The sequence below is a fragment of the Petromyzon marinus genome, chromosome 39, assembly GCF_048934315.1.
Source record: "Petromyzon marinus isolate PM22_M1 ecotype Great Lakes invasive population chromosome 39, UKy_Petmar_22M1.pri1.0, whole genome shotgun sequence".
NCBI classification, from domain to species: domain Eukaryota; kingdom Metazoa; phylum Chordata; class Hyperoartia; order Petromyzontiformes; family Petromyzontidae; genus Petromyzon; species Petromyzon marinus.
In genome coordinates, this window is record NC_133705.1 from 16,116,657 (window position 1) to 16,136,418 (window position 19,762).

Here is a 19,762-nt window from a genome sequence, read left to right on the forward strand (position 1 = left end):
GAAGATAAAATGCCGAAAATTTTTGTAACAAAAAAAAAGGCTTGCGGTGTCAGGGATGCATCGATCCATCGAGTAATATTGATTCTTGAATCTCACGGCACATCCATCGAAGGCACCTGTGTGTGTCACGATCGCTGGGGGGGTGGGATTTTTTTGGACGCATTGTTTATCATTAGTTCTCATCACCCCTGCAGCCACTAGAGGCCGCTGCATTCACCGCAATGCTTGAGGTCAAGTCGGTCTGGAGTTGGAACACACCTACTGGAGACGCATCACAAAATTTAAATTTGTGTCGTCACAGAGTTTATGCCCAATTAAATAAATAAAGCAGGCGAGACGCCTCCTTCGCATATATCTGTACTTCCACATCAAACAGCTCAAGCATGTTTTACACTTCGATTTAAAGCTTTCGTAACTGCAACGATTCATCTTCTTTGGTTCTTTGGGTAAAGTCACGAAAGAACCAAAGAACATGTTTTACACATCCCATCAGCCACATGGCCTCATGCAGTGCACAATTTCAGCAGCATTTGTTCAAGCAAACTCTGGACTGGTTTTGACATTCTGTGTCTCATCGGCAGTGTCAGGCTTTGGATTGCGTTCAAGTATTTTTTATTGAAGTACACAGAATAATTAAACAGAGATCATTTCAAATGTAAAAAAATCTACGGTGAATGTTACAGTAATTTAATTGAACTATGATATGACAACAATTAATCCTTAATTGTGACCTTGAATCCTGACAGTTAATCGATTTCCCAATCGATGTGGTGTGGTGGGTGGGGGAGGACTGCGGTATATCGTTACACTCCTACAATAAACGATATTTTACGCTTGCATGCATTTGACGTGGAATCGTGCCACGTTGACACAGAGCTCGTTATCAGCTGGCAGAATCCCTCTATCCAGTGTGTGACCAGCACTCGCGTTGGGCTCTGTCTGCACAGGCAGTGAGTGACCCGCAAGAGGACCCCCGATGCTATTTTGATGTTCTTGTCTGCACACCTCGCATAATCACCACGCGGTTAATTAACGAGACTTTTGGCGAGAGAATTTTCCGATATGCGGTTGGGAAAATGCGCGTCCCGTCCGTTCGCACGGCGGCACTCGGCCTGTACCTGTGAACCGGAGTTGAACAGAAGCTTCCTTTCCGTTCGTTTAATGGGCACAGGGAGGCAATGTGCCCTAATAAGTATGTTTATTTTTTTTCAAACCTCACTTGCGCGTGTGCCTCGGAACACGACTCGCTACGATATGTTAAATAAATGACTGCTTTTGTATCGTCAATCTGTGTCATACGGACGGCGCTGCCGTGCTCGTGACAGCGGGCGGTAGTGGGGTCGCTCTTCTCAAAATGTATTCATCTCCTTCAACAGCAATCAATCGCGCCGCGCAAATTGCCGCTTGCCAACGGAATTGAATTCGTTAGCTGTCGTAGCCACTCCCCCTCCTCTCGATCCCCAAACCGCGACGTTAAACCCACCGCTTGGTGGGTTTAACGTCGTGTTCCAGGAGCGTTCGATCACGTACGTGCCTCGGTAACGCGTGGATGCGGGTGCTCGTAAAAAGGCACGTCGCTTATAAGCGCACGTCGGGTGGCTCGGGAGAGTCGGAGCTCCGAGCTGGCGCTGGTGGTGAAATTCTACATTCATATCTGGGCTTCAAGTGGGAAATTAAAGACGAGCCACGGCAGGGCGATTCTGACCATGCAACCAACACTATGGGCCGTATAGTGAAACCCACTTAGACGCATAGATGCAGATGGGAATTGTGATCTCCTTCCTCTTCTCCTTTAGTTCGGCCACCAGTTGCATATTTATATCCGATCGGGCACATGATATGGCCAGCAGTGGATAGACCACGGCTCGGGAAGATACGGCCCGGTCTATAAGCCCCGGTGAGGATTGTCCACGGTACGCCAGCTACTCCAGGATCCGACAGATCCATCGGGATCTCGAGAGACGTGTGTAAATCCGTTTGTGGGAGCTGTTCTCTCTCAATCGCACACACAAAGGGGTTGATGCTGGCCGTTGGCTCGCTGGTGCACAGGGTGGTGCACTGCTTTTTGCGCAGGTTCCTTAATGGACACTTTGTGTCGTATCACGACACCGATAAGGCCAATCACATGAGGAACAATGTAGCAAAACGTTGAGCACCGGTGAAAAGTTCCTTGCATTGTTTAAAAACACAGAGCCCATTTATTTAAATGTTTTCCCTCTTTAGCATTGTTGCGGTAATTGTTGTGATGCGGCGAGTGGCGTTCCCGGCGCTCTGTGCCGCAGGGAGTCCCCCTGACAAGCCGCGGCTCAATCTGCTAGGCCCGCGTTAATCTGTGCTAGCACCGGTCTTTCCTTTTCAGGTCACCAACAGGGTACGCCCCTGTTAAGGGGGTATTGATTGAATGAGTTTATCCGCTACTTGTGGGTATTGAGTCGAGCAACACGTGGTTTATAGTTCCACAGGATTTAGTGGCAATTTACTGTGGATTGACACTTGATTTCTAATGGTGTTTGTGTGTGTGTTTGGTATTTGTTTGAACTGCATCTGCTGCATCAATTTTGTAGTCGTTTGTTATCCCTTCTGCCCAAGCCTGCCTGTGCTCGTTTATACAATGTGTACGTTCAACACGCGATTTGATGTGCGTATGTCGAGCTGATTTACGAAAATCAATCGCTTGCAATGCAAGTGACAAATCACCGAATTGCTGGCTGGGATTAATCGTCGCATGCCCAGTCAATGTCCTACTTGCTGTACCGCCTTGTGGAGGGCTATACCTCCCTGCAGGAGGGCGTCACACACACAATCCAGACCCCCAACACCTTCAGCTGACGACCCAACTATGTACAGTGTCTATGAAAAATTAATCGCAGAACTAGCCAAGCGAACCGCAATTCATCCGCACGACCGACAAGGTTTCTAAATAATACACGGAATAATTGGAAACGAGAGTATACCGGTGCATAATTTACCGTTTCCTTTAATTGAAGTCTCCGTAATGAAGCTTTAGTGCGCGTGTATGTACACCGTTACTGTCACCGCGTGAGTCATAGCATTTAGTTCATTGCATTGAAGACCTAAGTAGAGCATATATGACTGGGTTAGTGCCGCAGAGGTAATTGAATGTACCCCTTGCAGAGATACTGGCAAAATTCCACGTTTGCAATTCCAAATCAAGTAAAATAGGACTCCCTTCAATGAGTCAAAGCATGGTCTTATCTCTGTTGGTGCTCCTGAGCTCCTGGTGTAAATTCCACTGCTGCCTACTTTTGACCTGGTTTAGCCGTGCGGTGGTATGGCGCACTCCTGGGTGCGGGGGTTGGTGGATTGCGTAAGTGTTGGATAGCCCCCTTTCCGTGGGCATCGAGATGCCGTGCCCTGTCTCACCAGGAAAAGGCGGATCATCAAATGTGGACCCCGCCTGTTTCGTCTCTATGGGGTTGGAAATGTTGCCCTCTTGCAAGCGTGCGTTTTCTCTGAACGCTCCAGTTTCTTCCCACATGTCAACACTTATTCATTGGCTGAAAACATCCTTAATATATAGAGGACCGCAGAGCTTGGGCATTTGTTGGGGCCAGATCACTGCCTGGCTGCCTTTCCCCTTGTCTGTGGTTCCTCGCCCCTCTGAGTGATTCCTTTTTTTCCAAATATTATCAAATAAAGGACAGGTTACTGAGACGGGCAGCGGAGTGTACACCAAGAAGTCGGCAACCGCAGACCTTGGAGGTCACAGGTGTCACCTGTGCAGCAACTTAGGAATCTAGCATAGGGAAGGCAGTGATGACACGTTGTCTGTTGTGTGATCCATGTCATTGGCCATGATGATGTTCTGTGTCGATGCCTGAAAGGGATTGAAACTCGTCTAAGCATCAGCCAGTAAGTCGAGTGCTGTCACCATCGCACTATCTGCGTCTCAATGTATCGCTCTACTGCTGGCCGAACGGCCCTGTTGTGACGTTATCTCACGCGCGCGCTTCTCGCTGACCGGCGCTCTTCGCTATCGTAGGCCTGCGCGTGACGGCAGAAACAGAGCCACGGCCCGCCGGCTTGAATGCAATCCCCATAATTGCCCAAACCAAGGGTCGTGCAAGTGGAGTAAAAATAAGCTGCGAGCTAAAAAAAATCTAACAAATGACAATGTACAATAGAAACATTCCGACGAATCAGTTGATGGATCGCCCGCTCGGAAATAATTTTCGTGATCCCTTGGTCCCGCGAGACGGTGCCCCTGTTTGTGGCCAGGGATCGCTTTCCCGCGAGCAGAGAAATCATCTCTGCCTTCCCAGCGACGGTCGTGCGCATGTGTGCGTCTGTGTGTGTATGCATGTGTGCGTGCATGGCTGAGCGGTGGTGTAGCGGTTAGCGTACCGTGCTACGAACCCGGCGACCCGAGTTCGATTCCCGCTCACGGCCAACACGAGTGGCGATTATCTGAACCGGTCTTGGGCCTCCTCCTCTAGGTCGGTGTGTAAATATCGCCACTGGGAAGACAAATACGGTCGGGCACGGTGCTGGCCACCCACCCACCCCCTCGTGTGGCATTCCGGCCTTCATAGGTACTACTCGCTAACAGCACTTTCCCCCACAGTCTGTTAAGACTATACGGGGATCTTTGTCTTGTTGCACGTACTTGGGGAGCGGTGGTGTAGCGGTTAGCGCGCTGCGCTATAAACCCGGGCATCCGAGTTCAATTCCTGCTCATGGCCAACATCGTTGACGAATATCTGAATTGGTCATGGGCTTCCCCTAGGTCGACTCAACCTCAAATTAGTACCTGGTAAGGTGTGAAAAAATCGCCACTGGGCAGACAAAGGCGGTCGGGCGTGGTGCTGGCCACCCATCGTGTACCGTGCCAGTCTTCATATATGCTCGCTGACAGCACTTGCCCCAACAGTCTGTTGCCCCAACACAGTCTCCTCGGAAGAAAGCTCAATTCCCAGGCACATGTGTGTGTTGGCGAGGGTGTTACATCGGATTTGGCGATTGCCCTAGCTGTGTAATTACCGGCCGCTGTGAGTGCATCTCGTTTGTGCCTCCATGCCCAGCTCCTCTAATGTGTGGATTTTCCTTGGGTCCTCCTAAACAGAAAACAAAACAATCACCGGCAAAACATATTTGTGTCCTCACTGAACCCGTATGTTTTCAGAGCTGAAATTATGATTCGTAATTAATGTTTGGGATAAGCCACGTAATGAGCACGGCCAAATGTGTGTACCTAAGACCCTCCACCACTTGACATAGCTAAACAAATGATACTATCGTGACTTCCTGGATTTTGGTTCTGACTTCCTGGATCCTGCCCTGAAGAGGCTTGGCATAGTTTCAAGTGAAACATCTTGTGCAATAGTCACTACATGTCATTGTAAGCATTGTTCTTTGACTCGATTCGTTTGGCTTTGCCGAGTGGTGCAGGGTTTTTACGACGCAACTTCGGCCAGATCGTTCATTCTGTGGGGCAACCCAAAAATCTATTGTGAATCAAATTTGCACGTTGATGAGTGGGCATGTCCCAATTCACCCTTGCCAGCGATTCTACGTATCGTCTCGTTTTGCGGGTCACGATACAATTCAGTAATTGATTTGTCTAGTGCTATGTTTAATACCATCAGATATTCATGAACAAGTTGTGTTTCCTCTAAATAGCCCAAATAACATTAGCATATCATGAGCCGATCATTCTGTGCATACATTATAAACAAATTGATTCTCACATGCACAATTTGCTCCGTCTTTTAAGAGCACGAGAATGTTTTTTGATTGATTCATCGTTATGTGCCTACTGTATAGTATCTTAAAATAATACCTTAACGTAAGCGGATGCATTGTGGCAAATTGACGAGTCAAGCGGATAATCGGTGTCACAGTTTACAGGGGAACAGCATTGTGCACGTGGAGTCATGGCTACAATCACACATTTGCACATTACCTTCGGATTTGGTAAATTCATAAAAGTTAAAGCAATAAAAACAGAAAATAATTCCCTTGCACTCTATGCAGAATGCTCCAGTTTAATTTCCACTTGCACAAATATAATCTTCACGGCAATTGCGAGCTGTTTCGGCCTATATACTTGTGGGATGTAATAAGGTAGCGTCCGCAAAAGAGGTGGTAATACATTTTTGTTTGTGATCATATCAATGCGAGCCCCCTTTGTTTTATTTAATTTCTCCTTTCTGTGAGGTGGCACAGCGGTCGGCGCACTCTATACCCTGACCACCTGAGTTCAATTCCTGGCCGCAGCTAACATCAGACCCTGTGTCCCCACCATCCATCCACGGACCGAGACTGACGAGCGTGGTCAAGTACGGTCAAACAACCCCCACACGGTCCAGTGAGGTCTTCATCCAGCAGTGGATTGAAGACTGGCTGGAACTGCACATTGTTTCGAGCGATGTACGTTTGTGTTTAAGTGTGCTGACCCACCTTGTACCTATCACCGTTTAAACATACATATTGATACATATTGTCATTACAACATGTTATTATAACTATTATTGTGATGTGACTGTATGTTATTTCTCCCATGGCGAGAACACCAGTGATGCAATTCAAGTTGGGAGGGAGGGGAAGGTGGAAGCAGGGTATGGGAGTAATTAAATAGATCCGTGTGCCTCGAAGGGCTCTGCTCCTGACAGTCGTCGTGATCATCGCCCTGAGATCTCCTGCCGCACGTCGCATTCCATTTGTTCTGCTCCGGATGCCTCGGTGGCCACGCGCGGCTTTACGGAGCGAGTTTAGAAGCGCAAACAGTTCGGTGGCTGGCTCTCCTGCAGCTGAATCAAGTGCTTATTGTCAGGCGGAACAGTCCGGAACGCTGCTCCGGTAATTATTTTGACACTCCGTAACCATCTCGACCGTATTTTTGTTCTCGTAGTTTTTACTAACCTGCTCGTCATTGCGCTAAGATGCTGTTTTTCAATTTGTAGGAATACAGGGTACTGTTATACAGGTTTCTTACGGATATGCATACCTTCTGCTCCCGTGGGTAGTGCCTTATGATAATCCCTTCTACTCCAAGCTAGCCCGAGCAGAGTTCCGGAACATTTTCAGTGCGCTGCGGTGGCGAGATCTTGACTACCTCGCCGGGTATACCGGAAGGCCGTGGGATCGCTCCAGACCCCGACGCCTGTGTATTTGGAGTTTGCATGTTCTCCCCGTGGTCTCGTGGATTCTTCACCGGTTCCTCCGGATTTTCCCTTCCACATTTAGAACCAACGTGCAATTGGAGTATTTGGCTGCTATATATTTTCACACGTTAAGCCACTTCTTTGAGCTATCATTTGTAATAGCCAGGTCGCTTCTGAAAAAAAGAGCTATATAGCTCAGTGGGCCTTACCTGGTAAAATAAAACTATTTTTCAGAGTAAATAGATATGAATCACTGAGCACGAGGCACGAACCCGCTCATCAAATGTCTAATTCTGCGAGCCTCGCTATTGAATCGCCGTTCTCTACCCACGGCTACCTTGTAGCTCTTACGATGCCTTCTCATTTCCCTTTACCACCTGCCGCATGGCGGCAGTGTGTAGATGATCCTGGCTGTGCAGCGCGTTCCGTGATTTCATCTCCCTGTCATCCGTTGCTCCGGCGAGACACAAGCGGAGAGAAACGTGCGGTTTCTCTGTTTACGAGCGAAGGCGAAAGCCCGTTGTGGAAGGTTCGGCAGTGGTTAGTCTGCCGCGCTACGAGTTCGATTCCTCGCTACGCACCTTCGATTAGCACGGTTGGCTGCGTGCGGTGCGAAAGGAGTTGAGCGTACGTCACCATGGTCTACCCACTGCTAGATGAAGATCAAGTGTGGTGATGTCTCTACCTTGCGTATGTCCTCTATTCCACGTGTTCCCTCCTTCTGTCTCTCAGTGTAATCATCATCATCATATTAGGAAGCCATTTGAGCTATGTACGTTTAAATCATCTAGGTTAAATACTCATGTCTTTAAAACTGCTTTTTGTGTTTAGCTTGCTGTCCTTCCCCCACACCTCCGATTAGCACGGTGGGCTACGTTCGTTGCGAAAACAGTTCAACGTACATCACAAGTGAGTGATATCTGACACCAAATCCCGTGTTGCTCAAACCCTTCGACCATGTCGCACTTACTGGCGGGGTGAAGTATGACCAAACATCCCCCGTGACTGTCACGGCAGGGGGGGGTCAGCCCTCATCCAGCAGTGGAGTTGCAGACTGGATACTTGCATAGTGAATACCTGCATAGTGGATACGTGGATAGTGAATACTTGCATAGTGGATACGTGGATAGTGAATACTTGCATAGTGGATACGTGGATAGTGAATACTTGCATAGTGGATACGTGGATAGTGAATACTTGCATAGTGGATACGTGGATAGTGAATACTTGCATAATGGATACGTGGATAGTGAATACCTGCATAGTGGATACGTGGATAGTGAATACCTGCATAGTGGATACGTGGATAGTGAATACCTGCATAGGGAATACCTAGTGGATAGTGGATACGTGGATAGTAGATAACTGCATGGTTATACCTGCAGTGGATACCTGCACGTGGATACCTGCATGGTTATACCTGCACGTGGATACCTGCATAGTGGATACCTGCATGATGGGTGGAGGGAATTCCAAAGTGGAGTGGTGAGAGGGAAGAAGCAGAAACAGTGGTAACTGGTAGTGCGGTGAGTGGGCGGTTAATTGAATAGGTGAGTAAGTGAATAGGTGAGCGAGTGGATGAGTGAGTGTGTTATTGTCTCATCACGCACATAGCCTGGCACGATCGCCGTGGTGACGTCCACCGACACTTGGTGGCGAATGGTGGTTGTTGCTGTTGTTACCTGCAGTGTCGTCATTGAGTGCATTATAAATGTCGACGCACCTCTTTAAGTTCCAATAGTTTCTCTCTAGCTAAGGAACGGCCCTGCGAGAAGACTTGGAAGGAGGAGTGAAGAGGGGATCCTGCAGTCGATTTGATATAATTATAAATCCGACAGAAGGATGGAAAGATGTATTGCTGTTGGCATGGTTACTGAAACACAGGCCCTAGATGCTAGGCGGCCAGCAACAAGCAGCACGACGAGGGGGCTAAAGCAGACGTCCTGGGAGTTGTTATTGTCTTTGGTCCGTCGCTCCATCGCTGCCGGTCCACGTCTGGTTTTAGCTATCGAAAAGTTCCCCACCCCTCCTCAGACGCCGCCACCGCCGCGCAAGTGAATTCCACTCGCTCGTTTTCTATTCTCTCAGCGTGCGATGCATCACGGATTAGAGTTTGTCCTGTGACACATCCATCCCCCCCACCATCCGTCGCCACCACCCGTTTGGCCGCGCGTTATTACAATCGTGCATCTCTCCGCACTTGCTTTGCTTGCTTCCCAGCGTCCGTGTGCCTCTATCAGTGACCAGGTGCCCCGATCCATCAGTCTTAGCGGGCGGTGTGCGTGTCAGCCAGAGATTTGTTGTTTGGTGCAGCGCGTAGCTTCAGTCTAAGAATACACGCGGGGATTAATTACAATCTCTCCTGTGTTTGTTGTGGAGGGCTTGGGTTTAGAATTTTCATCTTCAGCATATACACTGGTGACCAGGCTTGCAATTTCCAATGTGTGTGGATGGGTTATTTTTTATTTGGTCATTTTCCAGCTCAGATTGAAAGCGATAATGCATTAGCGGCATCAGTCCATCTGTCCGTCTGTCTGTAACGGGGAGTCACAATAACTAGTGAAGTTCATCCAATTTAAATGAAGTTTAAAGTTGAGTTCGTGTGAGGCGCCCACCAGCCGAATTGATCAAAGGGGGTTGCCCGTAACTTCACATGATAAGCGATAACAACGACATGGGGAGAACGACACGCGGTCGTGGACATTCCACATTTCTGTGACGGCAAGGAGTTGATCCGCATCAGCGTCATAACTTGAAGAGACGCACGTGCACACGCTCGCACGTCGTCGCCATCGCCAGCCGTGATCAATCCACTGCTGGATGAAGAGCCCATAGCGGTTATTTATTTATTGGCGCGGTTTTCTCCTTCGCGAAGATCGAGTGAGCTCGGCAGTGTTTGCCATGGAGTGAAGAAGGTTGAGCAGCACCGCTCTGGACAGACTGGTCCCCAATACGGGAATGTGTAATTTCCACCGATAGAGATCAGTACCATTCCGGGTCATCGTAAATAGATGATTATCATCGTGCATTTGTTGTCTTAACTGTAAAAAGCTACTCGTCGATATTAATAATCACAGGATAGCCAATTTAATAATTATTATTATTATTCAACAATCTCCATTTAAGGACATTGAATAACACACACACGTGGATGTATAGCAACAGCGGCGTATGTATTTCTCGAAGCGCAGCCTAATCTGAAATACCTTTTAAGAGTTTTTGTTTTATGGAATTACTAAAATTCTCAGAGGGCATCTTAAATAAGCAGAAAAAGGAGCCCATGGGGCTATTTGTGATATTGAAATGAATCCCAGATGAGTTGCAACGTTGATATCGCGGGATCCAAAGCATATTTCACATTCTGCAGAGCTCAATTTTCAAACCGTTCGATATTGTACGTTAGCCATTTCTCATTTTCACAATCCATCAACACACGGGGTGCTACCCCTTAACACATTAACAACCTATGGTGGTGGACCACCAGGCTAACTACTCTAATTACACGGGAGTTAGCTACGACAGACCGGACCCGGGCCTGGGTCCCGGTCCACATGTTGGTGACTCTTGTAGAACATAGAACGTAGATTCTTCAGGATGAACAACAGCAGCCGGTCCCGCTGAGGGACCCGGCTTATGTCCTCTGTGGCGGGGCTGGCTCCGCCCTTAGCCACGACCTCCTTCTAGAATCCTCGAGCAGGATCTCGACCCTGACACGTGACCACCCCTAGCCCCCACCTGGGGGCCCCGTGTACATTTTACCGGTCACGTGTCCTTCGGGGTCAACCAGAGTGCCATGGCCCTCAGTAACCCCATTCCCATGGCCGGCACTCTCACACCCCATCCTGTTGGGGTCGGCACTGCACGCAGAGCCACGTGGTGCCACTCAGCACTGTCGCACAGCGGTCACCGAGCCCCTCTAGGGCCGGTACTGCACCCACATATACGTGGTCCCCGCGATGGCAATACAACGCAAGCCAGCAGGATACACTCTTTAGATGGAACAAACACCATCGATTTATGACAAAGTGATTCTTTGAATTTTGATTTAAAGCTTTCGTGACTGCAGTAATTAATGTTCTTAGCTCTTTCGGTAAAGTCACGTTGAAGGGAAATAAAATAATAAAATATATATAAAACAATATTTTATTGTTTCCCTTTAACGTGACTTTACCGAAAGAGCTAAGAATATGATCCTTTGAACTTTGAACCCAGCATCTCAGCGGTGCCAGCTCAGTGCTCTTCACCTCTGAGCCACCTTGCGCTCCCAGGTAAGACTCCATGTATTGACCCCGCCGGGATGATGTGGCTAATTGAGCAGCCATCCAGGATTTGAACTCTCAACCTTCAGATTGTGAGCCGAGCAGTCTTCCACTCTGGCGAGCTCAAAGTGTAAAGAAGACGAATAAGAATAATAAATAATAAATAAAATAGCTGCGGTTTAACTCGTTCCCCCGAATCGGTTGAATATCCCGTTTATGACTAGCTCTGTAAGCTAAATCAGATGCAGCATGGGCCCCGTGGTATTCTCTCCTCCAATCAACGGGGGCGGACAAATTGAGGGGGCGAGGGGAGGAGGTGCGCACGAGCGAAGGTCCCATCAATAACGCCGCTTGCCGCGCCCCAGACGCCACCAGCCATGGTGGGGGGGGGGGGGGGGAGGGCACCCCAGCATCGCCCCATCGTGCCCACACAGCCGCCCCTTTATAACCCCCCCACCCCACCCCCCCCCCAATCTGTGGCCTTCGCCACTGAGCGCGTGCGTGACTAATGAGGTGTCGGCCTCGCGGCACTTTTCAAGTGCCGTTAATTAGCGTGATTAGCATGGGCCAGCGTGTTGCGGCGCGTCCCACCCCCGCAGGTAACGGTAACGATGACCGCGATGGTTGTTTGAGCGCTTCGTGGGGGGGCTAGGGTTGGGGGGGGGGGGAGTGCTTTCCGATCCACCTCGTTATAACCGGTGCTATTTTTAACGTTATGTTTAGCATCGCGATATGCTATCATTAATTGCAGATGTAAATCATTGTAGCGTCCCTTGTTTCTGCACATTAAATTTAAGAGGCAGAAAGGATATGGATGTTGGTGTGTCGCGCTTGAGCGCTTGAGGTGCACGAGTGCTGAAAGCGCTAACGCTGCCCGAATGCGACTTGCGTTAACGCTTCTAATTGCCGTCTAATTGTGTTCCTCGTTTTATTCCCATTTTCTCTTCTGCCCCGCCGTGTCTGGTGCATGTCTATGTAACAGAAGCGTTGCCAAAACAACAAAATTAATTCGTGTGAAACAAAAAAAAACTAATTATAATCCGCACCGCACATTCAGAAGGGATGCTGCAATGGCCTGATGGTTAGCTCGCTGTAACTGCACACGTCACCGGCGGTTGAAATGATGGTGGAGGCTTCTTAAACTGCCCCGCCTCTGTCCACCCAGCAGTCTAAATTAGTGCAACCACAATCAGGCGGAAGGTTTACGTGTGGCTGGCTATAACGCATGCCTACTCCCGGCTCTTCCAAGGTAGTTGGCCAGCGCGAAAGAGTAGGCCAAAACATTTGCTGGAGGTGGCTCTCCAGCGCTCCCCTCCCGTAGGCGGAAGCCCTTCCACGGTCAGTGGCGTGGTCCATCATCAATGGCAGGGCTGGCCCCCTCTTCCTTGTGCAGATTGAGAGAGGTGCTCCCGGGAAAGGTCTCTGTGTAGGCACAGCACTCGTGCACGCACAACCATTGCATTTCCCTGCTCCGATCGCCAGTGGAGCGGCGTCCCGGTCCATTAGCGCGATGGAAACGTCGCGGTCCCGTGGCGTGAGGCCAAGTCTGTCGGTGGCGCTGCCGCATTTATGCAGAGTGGAAAATGTTACTCTGTTTACCTGCAAGCTCCGCCGTGGCTCTGTAATGACGTCATTACGCCCATAAAGCGCGTTGGAGCGGACCCGTGCGTTCGGTTCGCCGCGTCAGCACACGCCGTGAAAGTGCGCCGATGTGATTAACGGGATCGTGTTGTTCGGCCAGGATGTCCGACGTTCCGCTTCTGGTGCTGCCAGCACACGGAATCGAAACGTCGGACATCGTGTCAAACAGCACGCGGCACGAACGCAAAAGCCTACCCCGGTGGTGCTCATTTTAGTGCGTAAATCGGAAACGTAGAAACGATGACACGTGGCCACAACACGCACACAACACGCGCACAAGGCTTAACAACGCGCAACACAGACACACACAACGAAGACACAACACACTCGTGGGACATGCACGGTGTGGGCCACCGGCACGGCACGCTGTCTCCTCCCCCCCCCTCCCCCACCGCGTGTTCCGATCTCGCTCGGTAATTAACGGGAGAGGAAGCGGCCCCCAGCGGGAGGCACCCGGAGACCCGGCCGCCCCGCCACACGCGCACGCGCGACTCCATCTCTCCCCGCTGGGATACGGGGACACGTTTTATTTTCAGCCTGGGCACAGTGTATTATACGTGTGCGCAGTAGGGTAGATGTTAACTCCCTCCTCTGGTATACGGGAGAGCGTGGGTTCCATCCCGGTCCTGACGCCTGTGTATCTGGAGTTTGCTTGTCTGTCTCACTTTACCCGTGGTCGCGTTGGTTTTTTCCCTCCGGGTCCTCTGGTTTTCCCTCCACTTTTATAGTCAATGTTGCGTTTAGAGTATTTGTCTGATATACATTGCCACGTGATAAGCCACTTTGTTAAGCTACCGTTTTTGGTCAGGTAGCTTTTGAAACAGAGATGTATAGCTCAGTGGGCTTCATCTGATAAAATAAAGAATAGGTCATAGTTTTGGTTTGGGATGCGATGTCTGGATCCCGCCCAGGTCAGCTGGCTGGCCGTTCGTTTCTGTGCGGCATTTCACATTAACGGGTAGATCAACAAATGAATATAAATGCAACACGTTCAAGTTATTCCCCATTCCACCAATGGGGTGGAAGTCTCCACACGCCAAGTCTGCCATTGGGGTTTGTTTGTCACCATACATCACCAAGCTGCTTCGTGCAGCTTCGTGCAGCTTGGTTGGGGAGGGCAACGCAGGTTCTGATATCACCCACCACTGATGTTAGCCGTGGTTGGGAATCAAATTGAAGTCGAAGGGGTTCATGGTGCGGTGCCCTAACCACTCTGCTGCCATTCCCCCTCCCTAGCAAATTAATGAATACATTTCCATGGTTTGGGATTGTGATACGATTCAATTGTCAGTTATTTTTGTTTGTCTCGTTTGTGCTGTCGAATGTGTGTTGTTTCTCACTTGCTCCATCTCGTTTCGTTCACTGCACTGGCCTACAATTCACACAATCGTGTGATTTACATACATTCTAAGTAAATTATGTCACATGCACAATCTATCTTTGCCCTGTGAAGATAACGATCAATTAAAATGTATGAACAGTTATATTGATGTAAAAAGACCTCCCCCTATAGCCTAACATACTGCCGGCCAAGTGCTGTTAGCGAGCAACTCTGAAGGCCAGTACGGTAGACAAGGGAGTGTGGGGCCAGCACCACGCCTGACCGCCTTTGTCTCTCCATTGGCGATGATTAAGCGCTTTGCCATGTACTCATTTGAGGCTCAGTCGACCTCGGGGAGGCCCAGGAGCAGTTCAGATAATCGTCACTGGTGTCGCTATGAGCGGGAATCGAACCTGGGTAGCCAGGTTCGTAGCGCAGTGTAGTAAACAATGCACTATCGCACCCCACAACACTTATATGTACGCACACACAGACCTCCCTCCGGAACACATTTATTCGCAATGTGCAGAAAATGGGGGCTATGCTCAACTGCAACGAAAATACCTTACAAATAATCTCTGATGACTCGGTTAGTGGTAGGAGATCGCTGGAGAACGAGCTACATGGGGAGAGCTGAAGCGAGATGTAGAGAGTGGGAGAGAAACGGTTGGGTTTGACGCACTTGTGTTAGCGCAGGGGCTGCTGCTGTGCCTGTGGGCCCGACAGGACTGATGCCCGTGGCCGGGAGGTGGGGAGGGGTGTTCAGATTTCGTCACGGGGATCGCCGAGTTGGAAATCAACTGACTCGGGGGGGGGGGGGGGGGTGCAGTTGCCGACGCGGCCCGGCGTGATTGATGCAAGGGCAAGATATTGGCCGTGGCGAGTACAGCTGGAACGGGGGGGTGGGGGGATTGTACGGGATGATGCGGTCCAGGGGTAAGGAGGGTTTTTATTTGTGACCCTGCACGGATGAGGTGTTGCGATCGGTCACGGCACCGAGTGTGGAAGTGGACCCCCCCCCCCGACGCGGCTGTGTTTGGAAAGCAAGCTCGGGAAAGGGCAGGCAGAGGGCAGGGCTCGCGGGGGCGTTGTGTGTGCTATGGGCTCGCCTCGCCGGTGGCATGTAAGGACCTGCTCAAGCATGAAAGACTACGGAGCCAATCTCTGTTATGTTTTGTCTATTCCTCCCTGCTTTCTTACCGTTTTTTTCATTCGCACCATCAAATCAGTTTCCGCTGAAGGGCAGCGGAAGAGACAAATAATATACGGCCGCAGTCTGTCCTCAATATCCTTTAGATCAAGCCATGCCTTTTAGATCCTGTGTATACCAGGCGAGGTATTTAACATCTCGCCACCCTGGTGACAATATCATTTATCACGCCATACCTGCCCCTAACCAATTGCGTCAGGATGGCCTCTGTGCCTCGTGAAGCGTGGCTTGTTTTATTGTTTGCGGAATATCAACAAAATAAGAGCAATTTACTTTGTCCCGGCGTTGTGAAGTGGGCCGTGCGCTCGCAGCACCTTCGTAAACAGCTGCCACGGATGAAATGTTTACTTTGTTCAACATATCAATTGTGTTTTCTGTAATTTGACCTTTGCAAAATTAAATGGTGGAGAGAAGTAAATGTGTTGTACCGTTGCATGGCCTTAAATTGGCAGCTTGCGTGTTGAAATTTTAAGGCAGTTTTTTTTGCGAGTGGTCGCAATTGATTTGAAGTTAGGGTTCTGGCTAAAGTAAGATTTTTGTTCGTCTTGGGAAACTGCAATGAACATGGTGGTTGATAATGAACTATTGAGAATCGTACTAAAGGTGATGTTGATAATGAACTATTGAGAATTGTACTAAAGGTGATGTTGATAATGAACTATTGAGAATCGTACAAAAGGTAATGTTAATAATGAACTATTGAGAATTGTACTAAAGGTAATGTTAATAATGAACTATTGAGAATCGTACTAAAGGTAATGTTGATAATGAACTATTGAGAATCGTACTAAAGGTGATGTTGATAATGAACTATTGAGAATTGTACTAAAGGTAATGTTAATAATGAACTATTGAGAATCGTACAAAAGGTAATGTTGATAATGAACTATTGAGAATCGTACTAAAGGTAATGTTGATAATGAACTATTGAGAATCGTACTAAAGGTAATGTTAATAATGAACTATTGAGAATCGTACTAAAGGTAATGTTAATAATGAACTATTGAGAATCGTACTAAAGGTAATGTTAATAATGAACTATTGAGAATCGTACTAAAGGTAATGTTAATAATGAACTATTGAGAATCGTACTAAAGGTAATGTTAATAATGAACTTATGAGAATCGTACTAAAGGTAATGTTAATAATGAACTATTGAGAATCGTACTAAAGGTAATGTTCAATAAATCGCCGTTGCGCAATTTGTATGCAGCACAATAACACCCAAGCACAAAACAACGTGATAAATGAGTACGTGTTTCAACGTAAATATCAAATGAAAAACACAAGGATACAGAGAAACCTCTTTCTTAGAACTAAGTTAGCATTGCAGTGTATTGCCATACAAGGATATCAGCCGCAATTAATGGTTACATTAAAATAATCATCCGTCACAACGCCTCTAATTTAATTCAGAGTTTAGAGATAATGCAATACAGTTTCTTAGAAATCTCAACCAATGATTTAAAATTCCACTACAAATGAATTTCCACGTACGCAGCAATCTGTTTTGGGCAAATCATTTTCCTCTGCTTGTCCGCATGAACGTTGAACGTGGCTGCGTATATTTATTATTATTAATAGCATTTCGTGGGTTTATTAAATTTATTTTGGGCAATGATCAGGCCCCATTGGGATTTGTGATGAAGGTGTCGAAAAAGCAATTTGGTTGGGGCGACAGATGTGAAGCTAAAATAATAATTCTTGTGGTGAATTGGACGATGCCGGCCCGTTGGCAGAGCGGTGGCAATTTTTCTAAAGCCTCGTGATGGCTGCAATCAGTGTGGGCGGCTTTGGAGTGGCGGCGCAGTGGTTAGCGCGCTCGGCTGCGAACCCGTCCGCTCCAGTTCGATTCCCGGCTCGCGTCAGCCAGGATCGTTGACGATTATCTGAACCGGTCCTGGACCTCCCCGAGGTCGACTCGGCCTCAAATTGAGTACCCCGTGCGGTGTGCGAACACCGTCGCTAGCGAGGCAAAGGCGGCCGGGCGTGACGCTGGCCACCCACTCCCCTCTCGTGTGCCGTGGTGGTCTTCATGGGTGCTACTCGCGAACAGCACTTTCCACAAAAAATAGTCTGCTTTAGGCTATACGGGAGATCTTTGTCTTTGTGTGCTTAAAAACATGAGAGGAGAATGGACAGTTTCTATCTTTAGGTTTTTTTAAAGGAAGATAAAAATTGCCCCTCCCCTCAAAAAAACGCAACTATATATTATTTAGAAGATTTGTCCCACGATGTCCCGGCACAAGTTAAACAACTTTGTTGATGAGGGAGAATAATTTATACTTCGTGGGGGGTCCCTCATGCCACCGTGAAGTCAGAGAGAGGTGTGATTGCTAAAAAAATATATTAAATGTATTGTTTCATAAACTAAACATTCCATCCAGTTTTATTCTGATGGTGCGATCGGCATCGCGTCATCACGAGACGGAGAATCCATTCAGATCGCTCGCAGGGCGGTGCGACCCGTCGTGTTTCGGAACGGCCCACGGAAGCGGATATCCTTGAACTACTTCTGAGATCCCTTCAAGTGTGGTCACGCATAGCAGGGGACAACGCTTGCCAATGTTTCCCTGCCAGCCAGAGTACTATTTGGCACCGTGACGAGTCACACTGATGTTTAAATTCTGACAGCTGATCAAGAATAAAGACGCTACGAAAAAAAGCTAGAAGCAACAAAAATGTTTTTTTTTTTAGGAAGTATATTAGAAATGTAATGGACAGACACCGGGTACAAAATTCAAATTTACGAGAATAATAAGAGAAAGGGCAGGGTTAGATATCTTGGACATGTAATGTGAAAGCAAGAGGCCAAATATAATGTTTTGACTGGGAAATGTTGAGTTACAAAAAAGCTGATGATGCAACTGGGAGCTTCAAATGCCAAGTTCTTGAGCATAAAAGGAAGGAGGCCACGACCGCCGACGTCTTTGAGAAAGGACGGCGCACGTAGAGAGAGCGAGCAATCTGAAATGTATCCAAATGAACTTTGCAGGGCCAGTACTCACCATTATTCATTGGCGGGCGTGTTTCCATTGGTAACACTCTCCCTGTGCGACGCTACGTGTGTGTGTGCGTGTGTGTGCGCGCGCATGCGTGTGTCTGTGTGCGCGCGTGCGTTTCTGTGTCTGTGCAATCAGGCAGCAAGCGCGTGACCAACAAGGCCACGCTGTGGTACGTCCCCCTCTCCATCAAGAGCCCGGACAAAGTGCTTCCCGTCCCGCCCATCGAGGTAACGGGACACGCCGATCGCGGGCGCGCAGGGACGAGCTGCGAACCAAGACGGAGGAGAAACCAAAATTAACAAACGAGTCTCGCCGTGGCAGAGCTACAGTTAGACTCCTGTCAGGGCGGCGGGCTGTCCCGTCCGTCAGTTAACTGATTGGTTGGTCGCGTGTGGTGAGATAAAGTGTGGGTATTCGCACCTCTTCCAAGACGTCTGGTCACCATGGGAGGGTAGGACAATATGCCCTCTGTAGAGGGGCTCGCCAGAGCTCCCTCTAGTGGAGGCCCTGCCGCCAGCAGTGGCGTGAGCGAGCAGTTGCAGCGCTGCGCCTTTACCCTTCCCCGAATGTTTTATGTGGCCTGGTGGCATGCTGCGTACGCCACGGTGCAAGAAGCTTGGATATTAAATTAGATCAGTGATGATTTAGTGACCCTGAATTTTTCTGTGTTTTCAGTCCGATAAATAAATAACATTTACATATGACCTTTGTTTATGACCGCTTAAGATGCCTTTGAAGCCCTAGGTCGTTTATTGCAAGGGACACCGGGATTGTACGTGGCCCGTCATGCAGACGCTTCTAAAACAAGACGTCGTCGCATGTGGTCCGTGGTGGTCAGGAGTTCCTGGTTTGGAGAATCAGGGCAGCCACCTCTAATTAATCCGCTAGCTCAATTATATAGTGAGTGCATGGTCTCGGTGCAGTCATTAGTCACTGCGCACACAAATGACTAGTTTGTTAATTTTATTTTCTGCACCCGAGTTGGCCTAATTCCAGCTTTAAGGAATGACGTCCATTTGGTTTGCTGTCAAGCGACATCCTCATCGCAGTGTGTGTGTGGGAGAGGGTGCCGCATAGAGTATGCAGGATGCAAAGGCCACTTGTGGGACTTTGCAAGAGAAGTTCTGCGGAAATATTTTCTCTCGTGCGAGGGCCACGCGCACTGCTCTGTGAGATTTCCAAATGGATTATTCATCTCACGA

At 48.6% G+C, this 19,762-nt stretch overlaps 1 protein-coding gene across 7 annotated transcripts in view; it reads left to right on the forward strand.

Annotated features, from left to right (window-relative positions):
* The window catches only part of ACOT7 (acyl-CoA thioesterase 7), a 99,496-nt gene that overhangs the window by 24,866 nt on the left and 54,868 nt on the right, over positions 1-19,762 (forward strand). For all 7 annotated transcript variants that reach the window (XM_032968212.2, XM_076072950.1, XM_076072952.1 and 4 more), the window contains one exon: positions 18,696-18,787. In XM_032968212.2, the coding sequence (XP_032824103.1) occupies positions 18,696-18,787 (92 nt within the window). The remainder of the gene's footprint in view (positions 1-18,695; positions 18,788-19,762) is intronic.